At 44.9% G+C, this 22,724-nt stretch overlaps 1 protein-coding gene across 4 annotated transcripts in view; it reads right to left on the reverse strand.

Annotated features, from left to right (window-relative positions):
• The window catches only part of Ntrk3 (neurotrophic receptor tyrosine kinase 3), a 389,370-nt gene that overhangs the window by 294,375 nt on the left and 72,271 nt on the right, over positions 1-22,724 (reverse strand). For all 4 annotated transcript variants that reach the window (XM_046436880.2, XM_046436872.2, XM_046436899.1 and 1 more), the window contains exons 2-3: positions 21,369-21,443; positions 20,616-20,687 (exon numbers count right to left, since the gene is read on the reverse strand). In XM_046436880.2, coding sequence (XP_046292836.1) covers positions 20,616-20,687; positions 21,369-21,443 — 147 coding nt within the window. The remainder of the gene's footprint in view (positions 1-20,615; positions 20,688-21,368; positions 21,444-22,724) is intronic.

Consider the following 22,724-nt stretch of genomic DNA (forward strand, 5'->3'; position numbering starts at 1 on the left):
TCATCCTACACTGTCATTCTCTCATCTGATTACACATTATATTACATCTGAAAACAGGGAGTCCATATGATCTAGAGGTTAAGGGCCCATCTGTCTTAGTCATCATTCTGTTCCCAGCATTTTAGAAACATGGTATTGTTTGTTAAGTTGACCTGCAATGAGCCCTTTGACCATGGACTGCCTTCCTTGACATTCTGGATCTTCCCAGAATGCCTAGAAAATTCTTAACCCTCTTTCCTCCTCTGGGATGCCTTCCCTGGGCAGCTCTTCCAGACTACTGGTTTCCCATTCACCTGTTCCTAGAGCTCCTTATCCACCCCTTAGGTTGGCATTTGTTACAATGTCAAATAATTCACCTCTCCAGAGTCTATCTTTCTTTTAGGCAAAGGGTACTCTACAATAAAAAATGCAGCTTTTTTCCATATATGGATCCCCTGGTGCCTCATTATGTACCTGATACATAGTAGGTGCTCAGTAATTGTCTGTGCACCAAGCATGAACGAAAGTGATGGTGCAATAAAGAGGCAAAGTCTTCACTCTTCTCCAAATAGCTCCAAGGATGCGAGACTAATTCATTCAATTAAGTGCTGATGACAGTGGACCACACATCGTGGCTTGCCCAAACAGTACAGTTTACATCTGTCATTCTGAAATCCCATAAGGTTAGTTTCCCTTTCATTCTCAAAAGTTCCTAGTTTGGACAACATATTATACCATTGCTCATTGATTTGCATTCCTACTATGTACCATGCACCCTCCTAGGCGTTGATTTATACTCATGAACAAAGGAGAAATGGAGACTCTCTAAATAAGACAAGCTTTCACACCACCCCACCTTCTCTCCATGGAAAGGCAATCTCCACTCACTCCACCACTCAACACATTCTAATTTGGTACCTGTTCCATGCTGGAAAATGCCAGGCACTGGGTGCATGGGATGAACAAGACAGGTTCTCCTATCTTGTTCATTTACTATGTTCCCAGAAGAATCTGAGGAAGGGATGTTGTCCAAAAATGATTGCTTATATGACTCAGAATTTGAACTTGCCCCATGGTCTTGACCTCTTGCTGGCCCTATATGGTGTCCCAGCTTGACTGAAGCCCCCATATCCATGCATAGCAGTTGGCCCAGCATGAATTCCCTTGCCCTGAAAGGCCTTTAGATACTTCTAATTCTTAGAATGGGCAGGTCAGGGGGTATTTGCAAGAAAAGCCAGGTGCCAATACTAGAGACCTGGAGAACAATCTCCAGGATGCAAGGAACCCAGCCACATCCCCAATCTCGCCCTCGTTCCACAGGACCCCGTGGGTCCTCACCACAACCCTCTCATCCCCACTTATGCTCCACTGCTGCAGAGTCCCAGAACTGACAGCTGTCCTTCCTTCCAAAGCCTACGTAGCTTTGTGTCCACTAAAATTCTGCCCATGTTCACTCTCCCCTCCTCAGTTTCAGAAGTACCAGCCTCCTTTCTCATGTTCCCTAACTGCCAGCAACAGACAAGTCCTCTCTTCTAGCCACAGCCCTGGGAAGGGGTCTGCTGCCCTCTTGACCCACCCTGCTCCATCTTTGTCTCACTTCCAGTGTCAGTGAAAACGTCTCTTTTCTCCTTTTAATTATACTTCTCTTCTCTTTCTCTCTCTCTCTCTCTCTCTCTCTCTCTCTCTCTCTCTCTCTCTCTCTCTCTCTCTCCTAGTAGCCTCATGACTCAGGGCTTTAATTTATTCACCAAACAATGTCATTACACCACTGTTTTCTATAATTTATGCCATGCACAATCTTTTGGCCTCTGTTGCCCAATTCTGGAAAATGCTTGGGAAAAGCAGTGTTCATTCCTATTCCCCATGGCCTGTCTCCTGCAGAGACCTGGCAGGGTCCACAGAGACTTAATGCAAGAAAGAGACAAGATAAGAACTCTTATCTCACATTGAATATTTGGAACACAGATCCAACCCCTGTCCTACTTGGTTCCATTCTCAAGAAGCTGTCTTGTCACCTTCCCCCCAGGCTGAGAAGTGACTATAAACTGAATTTGGGAGGGAACAGAGACTAGGCACTGTGAATTGAGACTTAGAGGGAGGAATACAGAATAAAGGGCAGATGCATGCATGGCCAGGCCAGAAGCTGGCTTTCCTGGGGAGAACCATCATATGAACTCTGCTCCTGTTTATATATAGTTCTTTGCAAAAAACAGAAGGAAGTGTGCACTTTGATCACAATTATCAAATATTTTTTTCTTTTTTTGTGGCTCTGAGGATCAAACCCAGGGCCTTGCACTTACTAGGCAAGCACTCTGCCACTGAGTTACATTTCCAGTCCACGATTGTTAAGTAAAAGCATACAGATAGATTTCTCTGAATGGTTTGATTTTCATGGGTCCTATACTGAACAGGTACCAACTCAACTAATTCTTATACCAGCACTACTATGGCTGATCTCAACTTAATTTAAAACCTTGAGCTTTGAACATAAGTGCAAACAATTAATTAACTCACTAATAATTTCCCCTGCTATGGGGACTTTTCCATAGTTATTAACAATAATCATCTGAGTAAACTGAAGAAAATTGGGATACAGAAATAATTTTCTGAGAAATTGAAATAATGAGCAACGTTTATTGAGTGCTTGTTAGGAGCTAATCACTATATGCTTTAAAGATATTACTTCATTGAATCTTTCCAGGAACGTTTTATGGTCCATGTCATTATGATGATTTGTTCTCATTTGACACATAAAGAAGCCATGGCTTAGAGGCTGGGTAGCTAGTTCAAGGTCATGAAGCTGATAATGTTAATATAGGGGCTGAGTCTATTGTGTCTAATTCAAAAGTTCATACGCCGAGCATGCCACTACAGTGTGCACTCATGGTGTGTGTGTGTGTGTGTGTGTGTGTGCACGCACATGCCCATAAGTCAGAGGTTGGTTTGATCTCCAGATGGAGACTCTGTTTTGTGCCATGCAAGTGAACCCTGCCCCCCAAGAATGAAGAAAACTTGTCATCATAAAGAACAAGACCTCTGGTATCATAATCCATCCAGCTCTTCTGTGTCACTCCCATGGCTTGGCCCTCTCTTCCTGATCCTCTAACAAAGCACATGATAAGCTGACTTGCTTTAGACCCCATTCAACAGAAAGAGAACAGGCTTGACCCTGGGAGCTCTCTCCTGGAAGAAAGAACCCCATTCCAGCTCACAGCCCTTCAGAATCCCAGGGCTCTAAACAACCCAAATCATAAATCACAATCCCCTGTCACTCTGGATTGGATCTGAGGGATGGCGGGGAGGACCACTGCTCCCCTGCCTACATATAGGTCTGCATCCCACCAGGAGGGCTGGCAAACAGAGAACGGGTCACCTGTCCACCACCTGTGCTCAGCTCTTTATGCGTGCCATGGTGGTGACACTTACTGAAAGACACAGGTCAGCTGCTAGCCAGCAGCTGTGATGATGCTTGAAAGGGACAGGGGAAGCCAGAGCCTGGGAGCATCTCTCAGGGGAGCTGTTCACAGGCTGGAAGAAAGGGCTCCCAGGGCTCTGACCGTGGTGCTGAATCTCGAGGGTGACCACCAAGGCTGAGTTAAATAAGCAAAACACAGTGATGGCAAGAGAGATACCAGTTTCTCTGCCAAAAATAAAAAAAAAAAACATATTTTTCAATATTCCTTTGTTTGAGAATGTTGGGCTCCCAATCACACTCAGAGAGGTGAACTGATCTTTGAACCTGGTGTTACAACAGAAAGAATATAAATTCTGGAACAGACATTTATGGATATAAATCCACATCTTTCTTAGCTTTTTAACCTTGAACAAATTACACAACCTTTCTGAGCCTCATTTGTAAAATGAGAAGACCTGTGATTAGAGCAGGATTACTATTGGAAGAGTGCCTAGCACAGAGCTTTGCACAATCTCTCTCTCTCTCTCTCTCTCTCTCTCTCTCTCTCTCTCTCTCTCTCTCTCTCTCTCTCTCTCTCTCCTCCCCCCACCCCCCATTTGGCTTTGTTCCCAGCTTACTTGTGAATATGTGTATGCACACACGCACAATCCATTAATTCTCTCCCTCTTCCTATATACAACTGCAAATTCTCCTTCAAGGATAAATTTAAGATTCATGTCCTTCCTGAATCCTTCCCCAGCATCCCCAGAACACAGGAATCTCTCTGCCTGGTACTGTCAGTATCAACCAGCAGATGATAACATATTGGCATCACTGACCTCAAAAAGCTAATTCTATCTTCCTGACAAGACTAAACATTCCACCTCCACCTGGACCAAGTCCTGCCTTAGCATCTTCATTCTTTCCCCATCCCAAGTCACAGTATTGCCACAGAGAGAAAGGGATTTCCAAAGCATCTAACATTTAACATTTAGCATTTAATGTTACCTGCATTTAACAAGACTCATTGCCATGTAATCCATCTAATCGCCCAACGTAGATTTTGAACCAATCTTTTCATGTCTTCAAACCACTTACTTTCCAACTAGTTTCTGGCAATGACCCAATTACCATATTATCATCAGTAAAACCAAGGTTAGTATGTGTTTTCCTTGACACAGAAAGGAAAGTAAAAGAAAAAGACAGGGTTAGTCTTGAAGCAGCATCAAAATTCTGAAGCTCCAGAAACCAGGCAAGTGTCCACCAGGTGTGAGCAATGGTTTAGAACATAGCCTAGCATAGCAGAAAGACGTGGGACTGGGGGTCTGAGATCTGAATCCCAGCTCACTCCACTAGACTCCCTCAGATTCCTCACCAATAAAATAGGAATGATAGTAACTGCCACTGCATCCTACTGTGGCACATGAAATGAGATGGTACTTTGGAAGTGTGGTTTATAAAGCACCATAGCTTGTTGATGATGATAGCATATTGCTCAGGGAATGGGCTGGTAGTCACGAGGGGAAGTACACCAGGGAGGCCCTCAGAATAGCAGACCACAGTGTCACTGGCCAACTCTACTCTGTCCCTCTGCAGGGCTGCAAAAGATGCATGGTACTCAGAGAGACCCAATAGGTACTCAGTATGCTCAAGGCACATCGGTGAAAATGTGAATCCAGAACAATGGAAATAAGAAAGAAACTCCATAAATGACTGATACAAGCTATGATCAAGGAGGGCTGGGGTTGTGGCTCAGTGGTAGAGTGCTTGCCTAGCATGTGTCAAGCACTGGGTTTGATTCTCAGCACCATATATAAATAAATAAAATAAAGGTCCATTGACAACTAAAAAAAAAAAACTTAAAAAGAGCTATAGGAAAGGAAGGAACTTGCTATGTGCCAGGATTCAAGTGCATTATCTTATCTAAGTCACTCACACACAAAAAAAAAACAAGCTTATGAGGGAGATGATTTTTACCACCAGCTGAAAGAGATTTGATGACTTGACCAAAGTCTCACAGCTGGTTGGCACTAAGCTGGGAGTCTGGTTCTGATCAATTCCAATGCTTGTGTTTTCAAACACGACATTATTCCACTTCTCATTGGTTTACCAAAATAAAGAAGGGGAGGCAGGATAAGAGTATCCTAGCAGAGCCCCATGCTCATGAAGTCACTTAACACATGCCACTCATGATCTTTGAAATGTCCAGTGTGGCCCTTGCAGGCTGCCATCACTGCAAGCCAGGTTCTCTTGAAATCACTGAGGGCATAGCAAAGATCTGGACAATGAGGGACTCAAAGGAAAAGAGACAGAAAGATGGATGGGAGAGGAAGGGGACAGCAGAAAGAGAAAAAGCTGCTGGAGATCAAGGCTCATGAATGCGATTATTAATATTCTAAATGAAGCTCCGACTTCTTAAGCTTTATTTAAGAACATGCCTGACTGTATAATTACAAGGGCTTAATTTGTTTTCTTTTCTGCACAATAAATAAGAAGCACACAGTTGCTCTTTACAACACCACCTTTCCTGGTGTCAGCAGAGGTTCCTGGGCTGCAGAGAGACAGCTGTCACATGGAGGGGCAGCTCCACTGCCACTTGAAGGGTGAGCTATCCACTCCCTGGGCATAGTTGGGTTCTCCAGATGCAGGAGGACCAATGGGCCCTTTCTAGGAAGAAGACATTGGGTGATTGGGGGAGTAAGATCATCCCCTATAATTTCTCTAAGAATTAAAGGGAATGACACCAGTCTGAGAGGCGACAACATTATATGCAATGGAGTTCTAGAAGCACTGGGGAAGTTGTTCAGTCTCTCAAAGGAAGAAGCCTGCTTTTCATTTCCCTGTACCTTTGGCCAACTCACTGGGTACCTTTGGCTTTTGGACCTCCCAACTGACCTTGAGCAGAAGCCTAAAGGAACAGGCACTAACTAAAGCAAGTCGGGAATGGATGAAAACCTTCCAAGCAGAGGGACATCACAGGCAAAGGCCACAAGGCAGTGGTGGCATGGCAATATGAAGGTATTGGGGAGCAGAGTGTGGCTAGAGCAAAGAGCACCAGAGAAGGTGTAGATGAGACATCCCAAGGCTTGTCTCACACCCTGACCATGCTGTCCTACCTAGGTCTCTGTGGAGGCCACACACTCACATGGTAGACTGAAGGGCAAGTTTCATTCATATGCTAAAAACATCAGAGTCACATTCCAGAGGATGAGATTTAAATTCTTGAACAACTTCCTTGCAGATTACTGGGAAAGAGATATAGGATGAGGTGGAAAGAGGTACCTTTCTAGGAAGACTTCTGAGGATGCCGTAGCCTCCAGGACACTAGATTATGAGAGAGGCTGGGGCCCTTGGTAAGGAAACATCAAGATGGTCCCATGGAAGGAGGTACAGAAGCACCAGATGCAGACAGCCAGCAGCAAATGAGGCAAATATGGAGGGGTAGGTTCTGCAGCCCTGAATCCCCCTTCTGCTTCGGAATGAACAACCCTGATGCATCAGCAAGAAGGATCTCAGGTCACAGGACCCAACAGAGCGACAGCGTGCGTGGAAGCAAAGATTCTAACTCTTTCATACCATTAACACTGGGGCTGGAGGGCTGAGTGGCGGAAAGTCATTATCTACCTGATTCCAGGTTTCATGCCCCGCCCCATGCCTGGGGTCCCACAAACACATGGTATCTCTGGACCTGCAATGCATGCTTTCCTCTACCTGCTCACATCAATCCCTCCACCAAAACTCATTCAGCTGCTTCAGGTCAGGTCAGGCTTCAGGCTGTCAGTCATGGTCCCAGGAAATCGATCCTACTATAATCCCCCCTACCCCAAAGATGCATCACCTGCTTTTGCTAAATGTTCCTAGTGAGTTGAGTTCTCATCACGTTGTATAGTAACTGTCTCTACACTGCCTCCCTCTCCTACCTCTAAACTCCCCCATGGAAGTCAAAGACCTAAACTTAAATCACCTTTGCCTCTTTGCCTCTAGCAGAATGGTACCTCAATAAATGTCCCTCAAGGAAACTGATGCATTCATGAATAGAAAAGTGCTGCATGACCCCGAGGGCATTATGAGTCAAGTTTGTAGGACTCTAAAGCATAAAAAGTCAATGATTAAATGTCAGAAAAAATAAAAATAATTAAATGTCAGGCTCAAGGGATGGGAAGCTTGTCTCAGGGGATGAAGTTGATGTCATTTGCATCAGTAACATTCTTTACAAAATCTTTATAACTCAATCTTCAATATGAGACAGCATTGCATATTTTGTCCCTATTTTTTTTTTCAGTGCTGAAGATGGAGCCCAGGGCCTTGTGCATAAGAGGCAAGTACTCTGCCATTAAACTACATCCTCAGCCCTGCTGCCTCCATTTTTGGCCAAGCCCAAGAAGATAAAGCATTTTGGACAAGATTTCCCAGAATCCAATGCTTTAATGAGATCACCTAACACATCCCACAACAACCTCCACCCCTGAGCACCAAGCACCCAGGATGTTGACAAGGAGACTCCACAGGCCAGTATTGTCCAGACCCCGAGAATCATCCAAGGAACACAACACACCCCTGAATATCTTTTCAAGTGCATGTCAAAGTCCTTTCCCACAATTATTCACTAGATCCCCATAATAACCCTACAGGGCAAAGTGCTAGCAATAGGATTGAACACATTTTATAGATGAGGAAATGGGTATAAATAAAAGGTCATCCATTCACTCTCTGAAGAGAACAAGTCTGCACTACTCCCTTGTTCCCATGACAACATGTTGACCATCAACAGGGCATGAGGGGAAGCAGGACTAGATGGTCACACCTATTGGGTTCAGGCTCCCACAGGCCTTTCATAGGATCCCTGAAGACTCCTAGGCTCTCATCACTCTGGAAGATGACAACAACACATGGACACCCCCCCACAATAACAATACACTAACACCTCCTATGAGCTGCCAAGAGTGCACTAGACTTGAAGCTGCCCTGGAAATTTTGCAGGGACCACACTGGGCTCCAACCAGCCAAATCCCTTGCCCCTGGAGCATCTGGTCTCCCACACATTGGATCCAAATCTGGGAGAAGCCTCACATCCAATGGTTTAAACTTTGGGCTTTCAAATGAAAGGACTAAACCTCTGGAATAGCTTCCAGAGTGTGGGTACAAACCACCTACTGAGTACCCACAAAAGCTCTGTGAGACAGAATTATTTCCCAGTGTCCTAGGAAGGATCTTGGGACTGAATTCTTTAGCCAAGAATATAAAGTGAATAAGATGGCAGAGAAAATGAAGGTTCACAGCCCAGATCCAAAATGCATGCCATTTTCACTCTTTCATTTACCCCCTCACTCATAATCATTCTTTTTTTTTTTCTTGGATGGGGTAATTGGGAAGTGAACCCAGAGACACTCTACCACTAAACTATACCTCTAATCCATTTTATTTTTTATTTTGAGACAGGATCTCAGTAAGTTGCCCAGGCTGGCCTTGAACTTGTGATCCTCCTGCCTCAGCCTCCTGAGTCACTGGGATTACAAGCATGCACCGCCATGCCCAGCTTCATTCATTCATTCTTCACACATGCATTTAACATTGAGTAAACATGATTTACTAAGACCTGCTCTCTACCCTCCAAGGACCCTGTACATTACTGGGGCAGACAGAACTTCCTACAGTTAGTTATATTTCAGTTCTGAGATGGATTCCCTCCGGTGAGTTTGAAAATACATCTGGAGAGACCTCTGTGTGCAACCAGGGATGGGGTCGGCCAGGTGTAATGCATGGCATACACCTCTGGGAGACTCAGTGCCCTTAAACCCCAGGACAGTGGCAAATGACTGGGTCATCTAGAAGACCACCCCAAAAAAAGACAGAAGCTCCTCGGACCACTGAGACAAAGGGGTTAACCCAAGAACAAGAGAGACATTCTCAAATCCATCAAGAGAAAAACAAGGGGGAAAGGGACAGGAGACTTCTGGCTAAGGAATGAAGAGGAACAAAAATTAATGACGACTCTGAAATAGCCAAGGGACTAAACTCATTTTCTAAATCTGTCCTTAACAAGAAAAATGGACAAAAGAGATGCGGACAAATGGGAAGTAATGAAGCCTTAGGGGAGGGGAGAAAAAGAAAGAAAATCTACTGAGAGTAATCAAGGCTGGAAAATATGAACACACTGTCTGATCCCCAAGGTTAGGAGACACGTGCACCAGAAGGTTCACTCAGCATTAGACTGAGTTTTAAAAAGGTTAAAAGCTGACAAGGTTATAAGAAAATTCTTAAAGTTCAGTACAGGGAATCCTAGAGCACTGAGATCCCTGAAATCAGAAAGAACAGTTTCTAGGATGAGTTTAGGGTTTTTGACTAAGAGTATTATGAAATAAATATCAAAAACATACAGTGGGTCCGCAAGGGAGGCCCAGGGCCATGTTATCCGGGTCATGTTTGTTCAGCCCTGGCTGGATTAGAATGTTGTTCATGAAAGAGGTAAATAGAAAGAAATGATCAGGGAGGACTTTGAGTATTCCAGGACCACAAGAGTCAGGAGGAGAGACACAAATGGACGAGAAAAAAAGAAAATCGATTTAGGAAGCTTGCCCCCTGCCTCACTAGGGAACAAGGAACAATTCTTCTATGGAGCCCCAGGAGAAGCAATTTGCCCAGGAGACTAATGGTGTCAGAGCGACTGGGAATTGACTTTCTTTAGAGGCCGCAGATAAATATGTAGAGGCTAAGAAATTGTACTTGAAAATCTTCAGCTTAGGGAATTCTGCAGTAGAAAACCCATTTTGGATTCAATAAAAGCAAGAAAGATCCATTTAAAAAGAAGAACAAGAAAGGCTCTGCTCCATGTCATCAGAAGCCCAAAGGGGCTGGGATACAGGAAAAATGTAGGGACCCAGGCACATCTTTGAATGACATGGCTTGACTGGGCTGGAAGATGTCAGATGTTGAAGTGCATACAGAGGCACAAAATCTCGGGGTGTCAGAACAGAGCCTTGGAGTCAATCTCATCTGGCCCACATACCCTCCATCTCCAGAGTCTGCAGTGGGTGTGCCACATATAGTCATGGTTCTGATAAGACTGGGGCCAAAAACAGCTGGAGGGCTGGCTGGAGGAGAGGCAGCAGCTCCATGCACCCTAGAGATGCGGTAAATGTGTTGCTCCCACTATCACAACATGATTTGTCTCCACATGTTTGATACTGGGGTGCATTTTCTTTGCTGAGCACCCATTCCATGTGACCATTTGCTAATGGCCTCTGAGTGCCAGCCAGCAGGCTAAGGAGCATTCCCCACTCACCCAGACCCCATGAGAAACCAGGTGCAAAGCAGGGCTTTGAACCATTGCACTCTGTCCCCAGCCTTTTCTTTTCTTTTTTATTTTGAGACAGAGTCTCTCTAAATTGCCCAGACCAGCCTTGAACTTGTGATCCTCATGCTTCAGCCTCCCAAATTGCTGGGGTCACAATTGTACACCACCATGCCCAGGGCCTTTCCCTCAAAATCCGCCCCCTATCTGAGGGCTGCTCTGAACCTTATTGTCTCCCCCCTTCTCTCCACTGGGGTTCCTGAAACCTGACAAGAGACCAGGTTGACCTGAGTTGGCCATGGCCAACAGATGGTAGCATGGAGTTATTAAGAAGACAGGCTCTGGAGGTCTAGAAACAGGTCACTTGAGACTGGCTTCTGGCTCTGCCACCATTAGCTATGGGCTCAATATGATTCAGGCAAGTCACTTCACCTGTCTGTACCTCAAATGCCCCATGTGTAAAACGGAGACAATTATCATGTCTACTTGCTATTATGAGCATAAAAGGACATATAAAGTGTATTGACCGACACCTGGCAATTCCTTCACTGATGTTATGCTCCTGGATCTCATTGCAGGGAGGTGGGTTAAGTGGGTAGAATGAAGTGGGTAGGGCCAAAATAAATTGACGAATTTTTTTTTCCTCTGATCCTACCCTTCAGTGGTCCCAGCTGTGTCCCAGCATCAACCTTTCCTCCAGGAAAAATTTCCCAATATGCTATGAGGTCAGAACTGGGCCATTTATAACACTGCTTCATTTTAGAGATGTGACAGACTAAGTGGGTTAAGCAGCTTATCCAGAGTCACAGCACAATGCAGAGAAAGAGCCAAGGTGCAAGGTGTGATCACCCAGCAATGCTGCAGCCAAATAGTACTTCTTGCAACTGACAGCCATCCACAGGAGCCCCTCCCCACATTCGTGTGCCCAAAGTCCAGTACCCTCTCTTCTGGCCTCTCTTCAGACACACACCACTGTGATGAGTCTGAACTCAAGCTTCCCAGATCATTAGATCTGTGAAAATCCTGTTCCATTGGCAAATGGATCCATTTCCACATCCTTTTCCCTCAGCAATTCTTTCCAAGTTTACCTGACAGCCAGACTCAATGGCCTTGGAACCATGAATAGGTGTCTAAACAGCTCCAGGAGGAAGTACAGTAGAAAACAGCTGTACACACCCATGGGGAGCAGCAGCCATTGTACCCTAGGCAGCTTGTCTACAACCCAAACAACAGCTCCTTCAAGGCCTAGCTCAACCCTCATCTGCTCCACAAGCCTGCGAGCCACTCCAGCCCATCTCTGATCTACAGCCCCACAGTCTTCCAGTGTCCCCTCCACTCCTTGTATTGGAAGACCCTAGAGAACATCAACCATTTGTGCAGCATGTCGGACGTGGAGCCACATCACAAATAACCCACAACCACTAATAAAGAACCACCACTTGCTTACTATTTACATGTTTATACACTTAAATAAGAAGCTCAAAGCTATCCCTGTCATAGGGTGCCTCTCACTTGTGTTCTGAGATGCCTACTGGAGTGGGAGAGAAAGGAGTGGGGTAATAGTTAAGACACCAATGTTTGGTGCATGCACCCCCAAAAGCAATCTGCTCCACACATGGGGCACAGCCACTGTCATTTCTGGTTTATCTTTGTCTTCTTCTTCTTCTTTTTTTTTTTTTGAGTCACAACAAAAGTTTATTTCTCTCTCACACAACATGCGCACAGAAGGTCAGTTGTGATTTTTCTCCGATTATGTTCCCAGCAAGATTCAGACTAATGGAGCAGGCTCCATCTGGAACACGAACATCCTCTGTCCCATGGAAGAGGGAAAAGAGACATGGTGGGCCCCACGCAGGCTGTCACTTCTGATAAGAAGGGAGACAAGGTGCACATGCGTGCACACACACACACACACACACAGGCACATTCAACTCACCCATTTAAAATGTATAATCCAAAGATTCTTAGGATATTCATAGAGTTGTGCAACCTATCACCTCGATCAATTTCAGAATGTTTTCAACATCCCAAAGATGTTGAAATCCCCATTCCCAGTATATCCCCATCTTATCTTCACCGTAGTGGAGATTATAAATTATGAAGATATTCTTTTATGCCTATGAGAACATGGTATAACATAAATGCCATTTGTCACATCTGGAATAACATTGCTTAAATGGCTAAATCATGCATCCCAGTCATGCCACACTTTTCTCTGGGATATCAGATAAGTGTTTTTAATCCAGGGTTTAAAGAAAATTGTAAGCTCCTGAAAATTTGTGAAAAAAAAATATGGCATGTCTATGTGTGTGGGAAGGGTTGCCTTTTATGAGGATAAAATATATAGCTTTAATCACATTCTCAAAAGATTTGAAAAATTAGAAGCTACTACCCTGGCTTTATCAAGGACCCAGAGATGGTCAACTTTGAGGATGTTGATAAACCCTCTGTGGTATGCAGAACTTTGTAGGGGGACATGAAAAGCTCTTAATTCAATTTCTGTACATATTTATTCAGTTGCATATCAGGAGAGTGACTGCCACAATGCCACCAAAGGAAGAATAATAACTTACTCATCCTAACATACTCTGGGTTCACATATAGGCCAGACATTCTTCCCAATGCTTCTTATACATTAATGTATGTTTAATCTGGCTAACAAGAACTGTATCTCCATTTTCCAAATGAGGAGATTAAGGTACATGTAAGCAATTTATCTGAGACATACAGATATGCAGATGATAGATCCAGAATTGAAACTCAGTATGGTTAGTGAACACATACGCTTAATTCCTCATCAAAATAAGGAACTCGGTGATTAGGTTGTGTTAGAGGCAAGAGCTCAAGTACCAGGTTTGATGGAAACGCTGAGCAGAGAGCTGTCTAAGAAGAAAGCTCAGAGGTGACTTGCTTTTCTTGTACATTTCACATCGCACTTCCAGAGGGTGCTAGGTGCTATCATTCTGCATTATTTGTATTTGCACATTCTTGTTATACCAGAACTTTGTATATGATGTTTGCCTATGTATCTTTTCTTTTAAACAGGATTTGTAATAGTTTCTTCCATACATAGAAGTTTGAGGAGCTCTGATTAGATGGGACCCTAGGAAAGTCATCAGGACAATATGATGGGAAGAATTCCACACTGAGAGTACCAAGACCTTGGTCCTAGCCCCGACACTGCCTTACCCATGCGGATCTCAAGTCAGAATGTTTCTACACTCAACACATCTTCTCATCCAGGGAATGGTCAAGTCAGACCAGCGTCACCAGTACAATTCAACAAAGAGCTACCAGTACCTGGTATGTGCCAGGCATTGTTCTGGCTGTTTGGTGTACAGAAGTGAACAGCGCAAAGTCCCTGCTTGTTCCATGGAAGCTTACATTCTAATAGAGAAGACAGAGTATGAGGTATTGAATGAGATATTTTGGGATAGTCATTAGTAATAAGGGCAAGGAAACAACAAAGCCATGTACTGTAATAAAGAGTGATGATAGGTTTACAAGGTGAAAAAAGGCCACTAAGAAGTTTGGGTGGTCAGATAAAAAAAGTAAGACTAGTGTGAATGGTGAGAAGGGGCCATGCAGAGATCCAGGGTAAGGGATTTGCCTGGGACAGATGGATCAACAGGTACAAAAGCTCCAAAGGGGAATGAGCTTGGCACATTCAAGGAAGTGAAAGGAGCTCAAGACTATAGCAGGGGAAAGTACAAGGAAATTAAAGGAGATAGAAACCATATCAATTTGAATCCTGTGGCCGTGGTGAGGAGTTTAGCTTTGTTGTAAGTAAAGCAGAAAGTAATTGGAAGGCTTTGCTCAGCAGAGTGGCACGATCGGATTTATGTGTTTAAAATATCACTCTGACAACTGTGCTAAGAGGGAGATGCTGCAGAAAGAAGCGGAGGCAAGAAAGCTGGAGTTAGGAGGCCGCTGTCACAGTGCCAGAAGACAGGGTGGTGGCTTGAACCAAGATCGTGGGTATGGAGGGTGGAGACGCAGGTGGATACAAAAATACCTTATGGACTTCATGAAGTGAATGGTGGAAGGGGAGGAGGGTGGGCAGAGGGAAAATGTCAAGAATGACTCCCAAGGTCTGGGCCTGAGCAACCTGGTGGCTAGAACCACTTTTGGAATCAAGGCACACTGAGGGAGATCAGGCATAGAGTGAGGAGTGGGTATGGAATCAAGAATCACATTTTGGCCAAGTTAAGCTTGATGTGTGTCTTAGCCACCCATGCAGAAATGTCAAGCAGGCATCCAAAGGGCAGAGATGAGAGCAGAGATAGGAAAATAAAGTTGAGAGTTTGGTTCTGGGACCCCTTCCAGCTTTAACTATCTGTGATTCTATGAAATTGGAGACCAATGAGCAAGGGAGAAGTCTGTCATCTTTCATAATGCACTGTGTTAAGCTCTTTCCAAGCATGCTCTTATTTAAGGCTCAGAGCAATCCCCCAAAACAGGAAGCTCTCTTACATTTCCTTCACAGCTCACAGAAGTTCAGTAGCTTGCCTAAGGCCAACATTAGGATATAGAAATCTAGCATCTGATCCCTGGACTTTCTACCTTCAAAGCCCATGTTCCTTAACATCCATGTTAGAGCACTCCATGGTCAAGTCCTCCATGCAAAACCGAAGAGGAAGAACAGTTGTAGAGAAGCAGCAATGGGACAAGTATGCCAGTCACTGAACCCTTGGAGAAAAGTCTCAGTGCAGAGGTAAGGAGCAGGCAGAGAGGTAAAAGTTTACTGTTATAGTATCTACACATCATCTTAGAATCTGGAATCAGGGGAAATGATTCCAAGGGAAATGATATTGAGTGATTTCCAGTTCATAACCAATCAATTTTACCATGTTTTCATCCCAATAATCTCAAGAGAAATAACTGTTTACACAGCCAGTGTCCTGAAAGTGTAGGGACTCCAGCCACCTCCTCTTCTCCTCTCCACTTAGCATTGCTGACTTTCTCTCCTTGTGAACTAGCAGAGGTGACACAACTGTGCCCAAATCAGGACATTCCCCACCCCCCAGCCTGATCCTGCACCCATATCTGGAGCTGGGAGCCAGCTCTCCCAGTGGAAGATTAAGTGCATGTTTGCTTACAACAGAGTGAGGAATAGCTCAATCTGTCACCCAGAGCTTTTTGAAAAGAGCAAGAAACTGAACTCAAGAGACATTCTACCACCACCAATTCTAAGGGATTAAATAAATTCTTTTGGCTTTCTGGAATCTCACATTAAATATTCTTGGAAATAAGTAGGCCATAGGCTAATGCTAAGAAATCCTTCATAATAAAGATACTCAGTTTGTAATGTAACTGTTGTTATAGGATTTGACCTGAATAGAAAAAGAAACTAAACAGAGCTTTCTCAACAGAGCTCTTTGAGGGTGGATGGTGGAAATCCCCAGAAGAAACAGCAACTCTCTAATAAAACTTTAAAGACCTCCACCCCTACCATAAGAAGTTTTTGCTGTAAAAAAACCATAGAGAAAAAAAAAAAAACAACAACACTGTGGGATATAAAAGTACTACCTGGATTTCAGAGCCAAAAGGACCAAAGTCCACATCCTAACTGATCCTCTACTTTATTGTATGACCTTAAAAGAACTCAGCATAACTTCTAAGACTCAATGTTCTCATCTTCAAAATGGGGAGAGAGGAGCCCACACTTACAGTTACTGTGAGAAGTAAGAAATCTGCAGAATCTTAGCATATAGGAAGTTCTCAAGTTAGTCTTGCCCTCTTCTCCTTGGAGACTAGTATTTTTAATTTAATTTTCTAAACATCTTAGGATTTAGTTTTGTAGTTCCTTCTACAAAAAAAGATTGTCCCTTTTGGCCCATAGGCATGGTAGAAAGATTCCTGGAAAGAGAACCAGAGGACCCTGCTTCTGCTACTTACAAATGAGACCTTCCTGGTCTTGTCTCCTGGCCTGTAAAATAAGGCTACCCCCAGAGTGATTATAAGAATTCAATGAGGGAATTATGAAGCACTTTGAAAATCAGGGGGTGCTCTAAGATGAAAGTGCCATATGCAGCTCAGAGACAGGCATCTGCATTTATCTACCTATGAGGACTCCAGACAGTAGAGATCTGGTCTCCTGTGAGCCATGCCAGAGAAAACAAAACTCCAAAAAGGGAGAGAGGAACCGGCTGCAGAAGTGAAGTTCAGGGGATTCGGTGAAAATTCCAAGTTCAATAGTATTGGTGGGTGTGGTCTCTGATCAATTAGAAATAAAGATAGTTGTCCACTCATCCACAGCCATTGCTCAGATCCTGTCTGAAACTCACAGTACCCACCAAGGGGTCTAGGTAGAGTCCAGAGCAGGGGGTACTAAATGAAGAGAACAGAGAAATTTTTCCAGGTTTATTCATCCATATGCAAGAAAGACACCACAGATTGAAGATGTGAATATTCCAGTCACAGAGAGATGAACTGCATTGTGGGACAGAAATCCAGAATGAAGAAGAGGCCAGGACAGCCATCAGGTAACCTTATCCCTCCACTTTGGTCCTATTATCACCACCAGCAATAATGTAATAATTGCTCTCATTATGAACAACTGTCGTTTCTGAACTCAACAATTTGCAAGGCACTGGGCTAAGAGCTACATGAAGCTCCTGTCATCTAATCACTATTGCATCCATGCCTGGAATAAACATTATTTCATTATGCCCCACTTTGCAGATTAGCAAATAGTTACTCCAGTGACCGTTTTGGGAAATCTTTAGCCTTAAGGATCCTTAATCTAAATATGAGGATCAAGAATCTTCTAGTCTCTCAAAAAGGATTTTCCTGGGTGTACATTAATCAATACCTCATTTTCCACATTCAACAAAAGACTGAGAAAACTGAAGTAGCCAAGAAGAGATGGTCATCCCTCACTAGTGTTGGAATAAGCCCCTAGGTCCTAATTAGGTCCTCATCTCAACCTTCTTTGTAGCAAACATCCTGGCCTTAACATCCGCAGCTCATTTTCTGGTGTGGGGAAGAATTACACTAATATTAGGGGTGGCTTGGGGTGAGGGAGAGCTGACATAATCAGAACCCTTAGATAACTTGACATGGGTACAGACGGCAGTGGTATCACTTCCTGTGTCTTATTCTGTACAGAGGGGAGAAGAAAAGTCTTCTCAGCCATCACCCTAAAAAAAAAAAAGAAAAAGAAAGAAAAGAAAAAGCCACCAAGCCAGGGCTTGGCAATTAGTGTTGGAGTAAGTGATCATCTTGTGATTGCTCAGCTGGGGCCTGAAGACTTGTAAATGCATTTAGGAGACAGAAATAGAAGATGTTGTGAGACAGCAGTGAAACCTGGCCCATTTGCCAGGAGAAAATGTCCCAAAGCTGCCGGGAAATTCACTCAGTCAGAGTTTGGGGTGTGTCTTCATAAATGGGAAAAGTTAATAAACAAAACCCATGGACGGAGCCAGATCATAAGCCTCCTCCTATTGACTCTTCTGTCTGTGACCCTCAGGCTTCTCTGGGGTCCCTGTGGTGTCATCAGAGCCGCTTACTGGGTACTGACCTTTTCCCACCAAGCTGAGCATTCTGATACCCCCCAGTGGGTAGCCAGACCCAAATGGGGATGGAATATAGTGACCCATGCCTCTCAATGATCCCCCAAAACAAGCACTTTGGCAAGAGTGGCCAGTGTGCCCAGGAAAAATAGGGCTCAAGGTCAAAAGCAGGTTCTCCAGTATCATCAGGACCCGCTCCAACCAGATCCCCCAGCCCACAACACCTTGCAAATCTTGCAAGCCCAGCCAGCCTTTGTCACTGCCCACCAACCAACAGAGCCCAAACCATCCCAAAAGAGATGTCAGTTCACAGCCCTCTTCTAGGGAACCCCAAGGGCAAGCCAAAGACACATTCTGGTACAACCTGCCACTGAGAGACACCCATAGTCCAAAATGCACCCCTGTTCCCACTTTGGTGGCCCAGAAAAACACGATGAGCCCTGAAGCCATGAGAGCTTCAGGTAACACCATCCCTTAGAAGGTCTAGCATCTGGGCCCTGTCCTCCAAGGGGACAAATCTTCTCCCCTACTGATAGCCAACTTCCCCTAAATACGACCCTATGCTACAAATGAGCACTCTGCATGCCATATTTTATCCAAGGAGTAGTTTTTGGGGGGGCTATGGAGTTAAAGGGGCTTGGTTTTAATTGCCAGCATTTAAAAATTGAGTACTTTTTTACAACCAGAGATTTGATAATAAATAAATATATAAATAAATAAATGTTTTTTAAAAAATTGAGTACTTTAACTGGATCACCACCAGCTCATTTGACAAAACAGCAAGGTCTGGGACACTGGGCCTCCACCTCCTAGTGGCAGCAGTCAGCTGGATATGTTTACTGGCTGACTCTTCAGAGGGGACATGTGGTCCCCAGCCTCTACTGTCCCCACCTGGCCTGCCATGGCATGTGGCTTTGTGACCTTTGTATGAGTTACTATGAAAAGAGAGACTTCTCAGATGTCAAAAGCTCTTTCCCTTGGGATGTTTTACACAATGAAACTCAAATCCCCAATAAAATAAACACCTGGAACATCTGGTCCAAGGCCCTCCTTTGGTCCCAGCTATTCCTACAGCTGCAAAGAAAACACATCAGGTGACTCATGCCACAGAGACTAAAGCAGGGCAAGGGGGTAGGAAGCAAATTAGACAGCTGAAAGGGAGGTTTGGCCCCTATAGCTAATACATCTGGCCCTAAGCAATGGTCTTAGAGCTTTCTATTTTCAGAGGAAGGAAAGAAAGTTTATCAGAAAGCAGAGATGGCCTTAACTGATAAACAAACTAAGTACTAACAACCTGCTTGGAAAAATACACTGAGGCCTGAGGGTAAGACCAGGACTCTCCAGAAGAGAAAGCAACTCCCCCACCATAATTCCCTAGGATCTTTTACCCTTTCACCACCTACCCTGCCCTCCTCTTCCCAACAGCTTCCCTTGGAAGCATGGACTCTTCGTAAGAGATTTCTAGCCAGCCATGCTGCCCTTCCAGTATCAAATGCCAATTATCAGTAAGACTCCCCAGAGGCCAAAGGAAAGACTAGTCTGAATGGCCCTTCTCTGTTTTCTCCCCCAAATGCATTAGACTCACCCCACCTGCTTCCTGCAGAATCTTTGCTCTTTGGGAACACACCCACTGGATGTCCAGGCAAGTCTGTGAGGGAGAGATGACCTAGACAACAAGCATGCCCCTGTGGATGGGATGCGGTGAGTTGGTGTGTTTCCCTGATCAGTCACCTCCTTCCCAGGAATGGCAGGCTCCCACTGAATCCTGAGATCAATCAGTCCAGGACTAGGCCTGAAGAGGAAGCAGCAAGCTCTGGTGATTCAACCCCCACTGGAATCTAGCCAGACCCAACCCTTAAGGAAGCCATTTCACCAATCAGACGAAGCAGAGAGGGGAGAGACTGGGTGAGAGAAGCACAGACAGACAGGAACCCCACCCAAAGATGGGTAACCTACATCTTGTCCCAAACAAAGTCCTGTTAACTTATACAGGTGTCTCCACTTCTCTGAGCTCTTTTCCATTGAACCTAGAATTTATCTAGACACACTTGGTCTGGTCTTGCTTTCTCTCTTCCTCCAACCCCCCAATACCAACTCCAACACACACACACACACACACACACACACACACAATTATGGATCTAACATGGTCTTGGAAGTGCAAATGCAAATGTCATCATGAAAAGTGTATACAAACTTGAAAGCCAGGAGATCCTCCCTCTCATCTCAGGTCTTAGACTTCTCCTTCTGATAGGAATCTTAGTCGTTATCAAATCCATTTTAAGAGACAAAACTGGAGGCTCCAAAAAGTTAAGGGCATTGCCCAATAGCATCCAGTAGCAAAACCAGACCAAGATTTCAGGTCTCCAGTTTTGCTGCCCAGAATTGTCACCATGTGTGCACCCCCACCTGCTCCCTGCTGCCCACCTCTACTCACATATAGCGCAAGTGGGGGTTCTTGGCAAAGGCCCTGGGCTGGATGCTCCGGAGTCCTGAATTCTTGATGGTCCTGTGCAAGAAGAAAAAGAAGATCAGCAGAGCTCCAGGAGTGGGGGTTTGCAGGATTTCAGACCCCTAAGGGTTTTCTGCATCTCTTCATCACCAATCATCCCTGATTGCATCCCTGGCCTAACTGCAGGTCTCAGTGAGAGGCCTCTGGGCTCACACCCTTTGGGAACCTGGTTTAGGACTTGGGATATGAGCAGGCAGAGCTGGCAATGGCCCTCTACCCATCCTGATCAGTGGGCAAGAACAGGAGCTCCTTCCAATTCAGCAACAACAGGGCTACAACCCTCCCTGTGCCTTCTTGTTGTCCCTACCCTGGTTCCCCAATAGTCTCTAGCTCCGAAGTCCCCTGGAGGAGGTGTATGGGAAATCTAGCACTAGATTTTTTCAAGATCAAGGAAAGAATTCTAGCTCAGCAGGCCTGGGTGCAGGGTCTGCTTTGAAATCCTAATTTCAGGGTGTGGTCACACAATCTCCGGGCTCTCTGGGCTAAGGTGAAAGGTGAGGGGATGAGGAAAATGGCCCCTGACATCATGTAAGTGGGTGGTGCCAACCCTCCCATTAAGACCCACAGTGGGGAAAGCAGACCGCAGGCTTGCCTTGACTGTCACCCTTGCAAAATCAGACAGGTGGCATTCCACCCCTGCCACAGCAAGAGGCCCTGTCCGTGGCCTGGCATACTCACAGCTTTTGGAGTCCAGTGTAGAGCTCCATGTCCACGGCATTGAGAGTGTTCAGGCTGCGCCAGTTCTCTATGTGTCTGCAAGGAAGGAGAGGCAAGGGTCAGGTCGGCCGGAGCAACAGCAATGGCGCTGGCTTTACAGCCAGACCTGAGTTGGAGTCCTGGATGGGTCAAATGCAAGCTGGGCCTTCTGCCAAGCCACCAATATCTCTGAGCCTCAGTTTCTTCCTCTGTGTGGTGGAATTCATTGTGACAATGAAGCGGACTCGTGGGCTCAAAGGGCCTGGCCCACGGATGTAGCATTCGGCACCTCCCTCTTAGCTCCAGAAAGAATCTACTTTTTAGAGACATGAAACCCAACCTCCCTGCTTGTCCTTCCTGACTCAGTTTCCCTCTGTCTCCTTTCCTTCTTTTTTCCTATTTAGAATTTCCTAAGGGAAGCATTTTTTCCCTTAGCTCCTGACCATAGAAACAATACAAATAACATGGATTATAAAAAGGAGGGTATGGCTTGCCTGTGGGCATAGCTTCTGGGTAGAAAAGCTCAGCCAAACACACTCCTGGCTCAGGCACCCACCAGGGACCGGGCACTAACAGTGACTACAGCCCAATCCAACCTGCAGCCCAAGAAAACCAATGATTCGATTTGGCTGCGCTGACTCCAGAGAGGAGGAAGCTCCCTAAGACCAGTGCAGCACTATAGTATTTATAAAAAGAGTGAGGAACGAGTAGTCTAGAAGTCACATTTGAGCCTTATCTCTGAGACTTAAGTCTCAGTGGCTTTGAGCAAGTGCTCTAAGCTTTTTGGGTCTCTCATTTTTTCATTTGTAACAGGAGAGGGTTGCACTAGATCAGCAATTTCCTCGCCTTTTCAATGTCTTTCTAGAGCTTTCCCCCAAGAGACCTCGTGTTTAAGGAGGTTTGTATCTAGCAAGCACACTACATATATTAAGTAATAATTAATTCACCTCAGATTATTAATCAGAGATATAAATTGCTGTTAAGCACAGCTTTTCAACAACAGACACAAGCCAGAGCTAATTCATCTGGTGCCTAAATTCCAGCCCAAAGCCAAGAAACTTGGAAAACGTTATTAACATGAAAAGGCTGTTCAAAGGTATGAGTCTCATTTCTGGGTTTGACAAAATTGACATTGTCAAAATTGCTAGAGACAAACCCCGCTCATTGCAATTCTGGGGGTCCCCAGGTCGAAAATCATTGCTACCGTATTGATTACCAAGGGCCTTTCTGGCTCTAAAGCCATGTGAAAAGCAAATGTCCATACACTCCTGCTGTCCCCAGAGAATCAAAAGATTTCAGGGAAAGGCCTTCCACTGTCCACCTTTCCCTCCAGGATTG

The sequence above is a fragment of the Marmota monax genome, unplaced genomic scaffold (genome assembly GCF_021218885.2).
Source record: "Marmota monax isolate L192 unplaced genomic scaffold, Marmota_monax_Labrador192_F-V1.1 WCK01_AAM20220418_F8-fsc00005, whole genome shotgun sequence".
Classification (NCBI taxonomy): Eukaryota; Metazoa; Chordata; class Mammalia; order Rodentia; family Sciuridae; genus Marmota; species Marmota monax.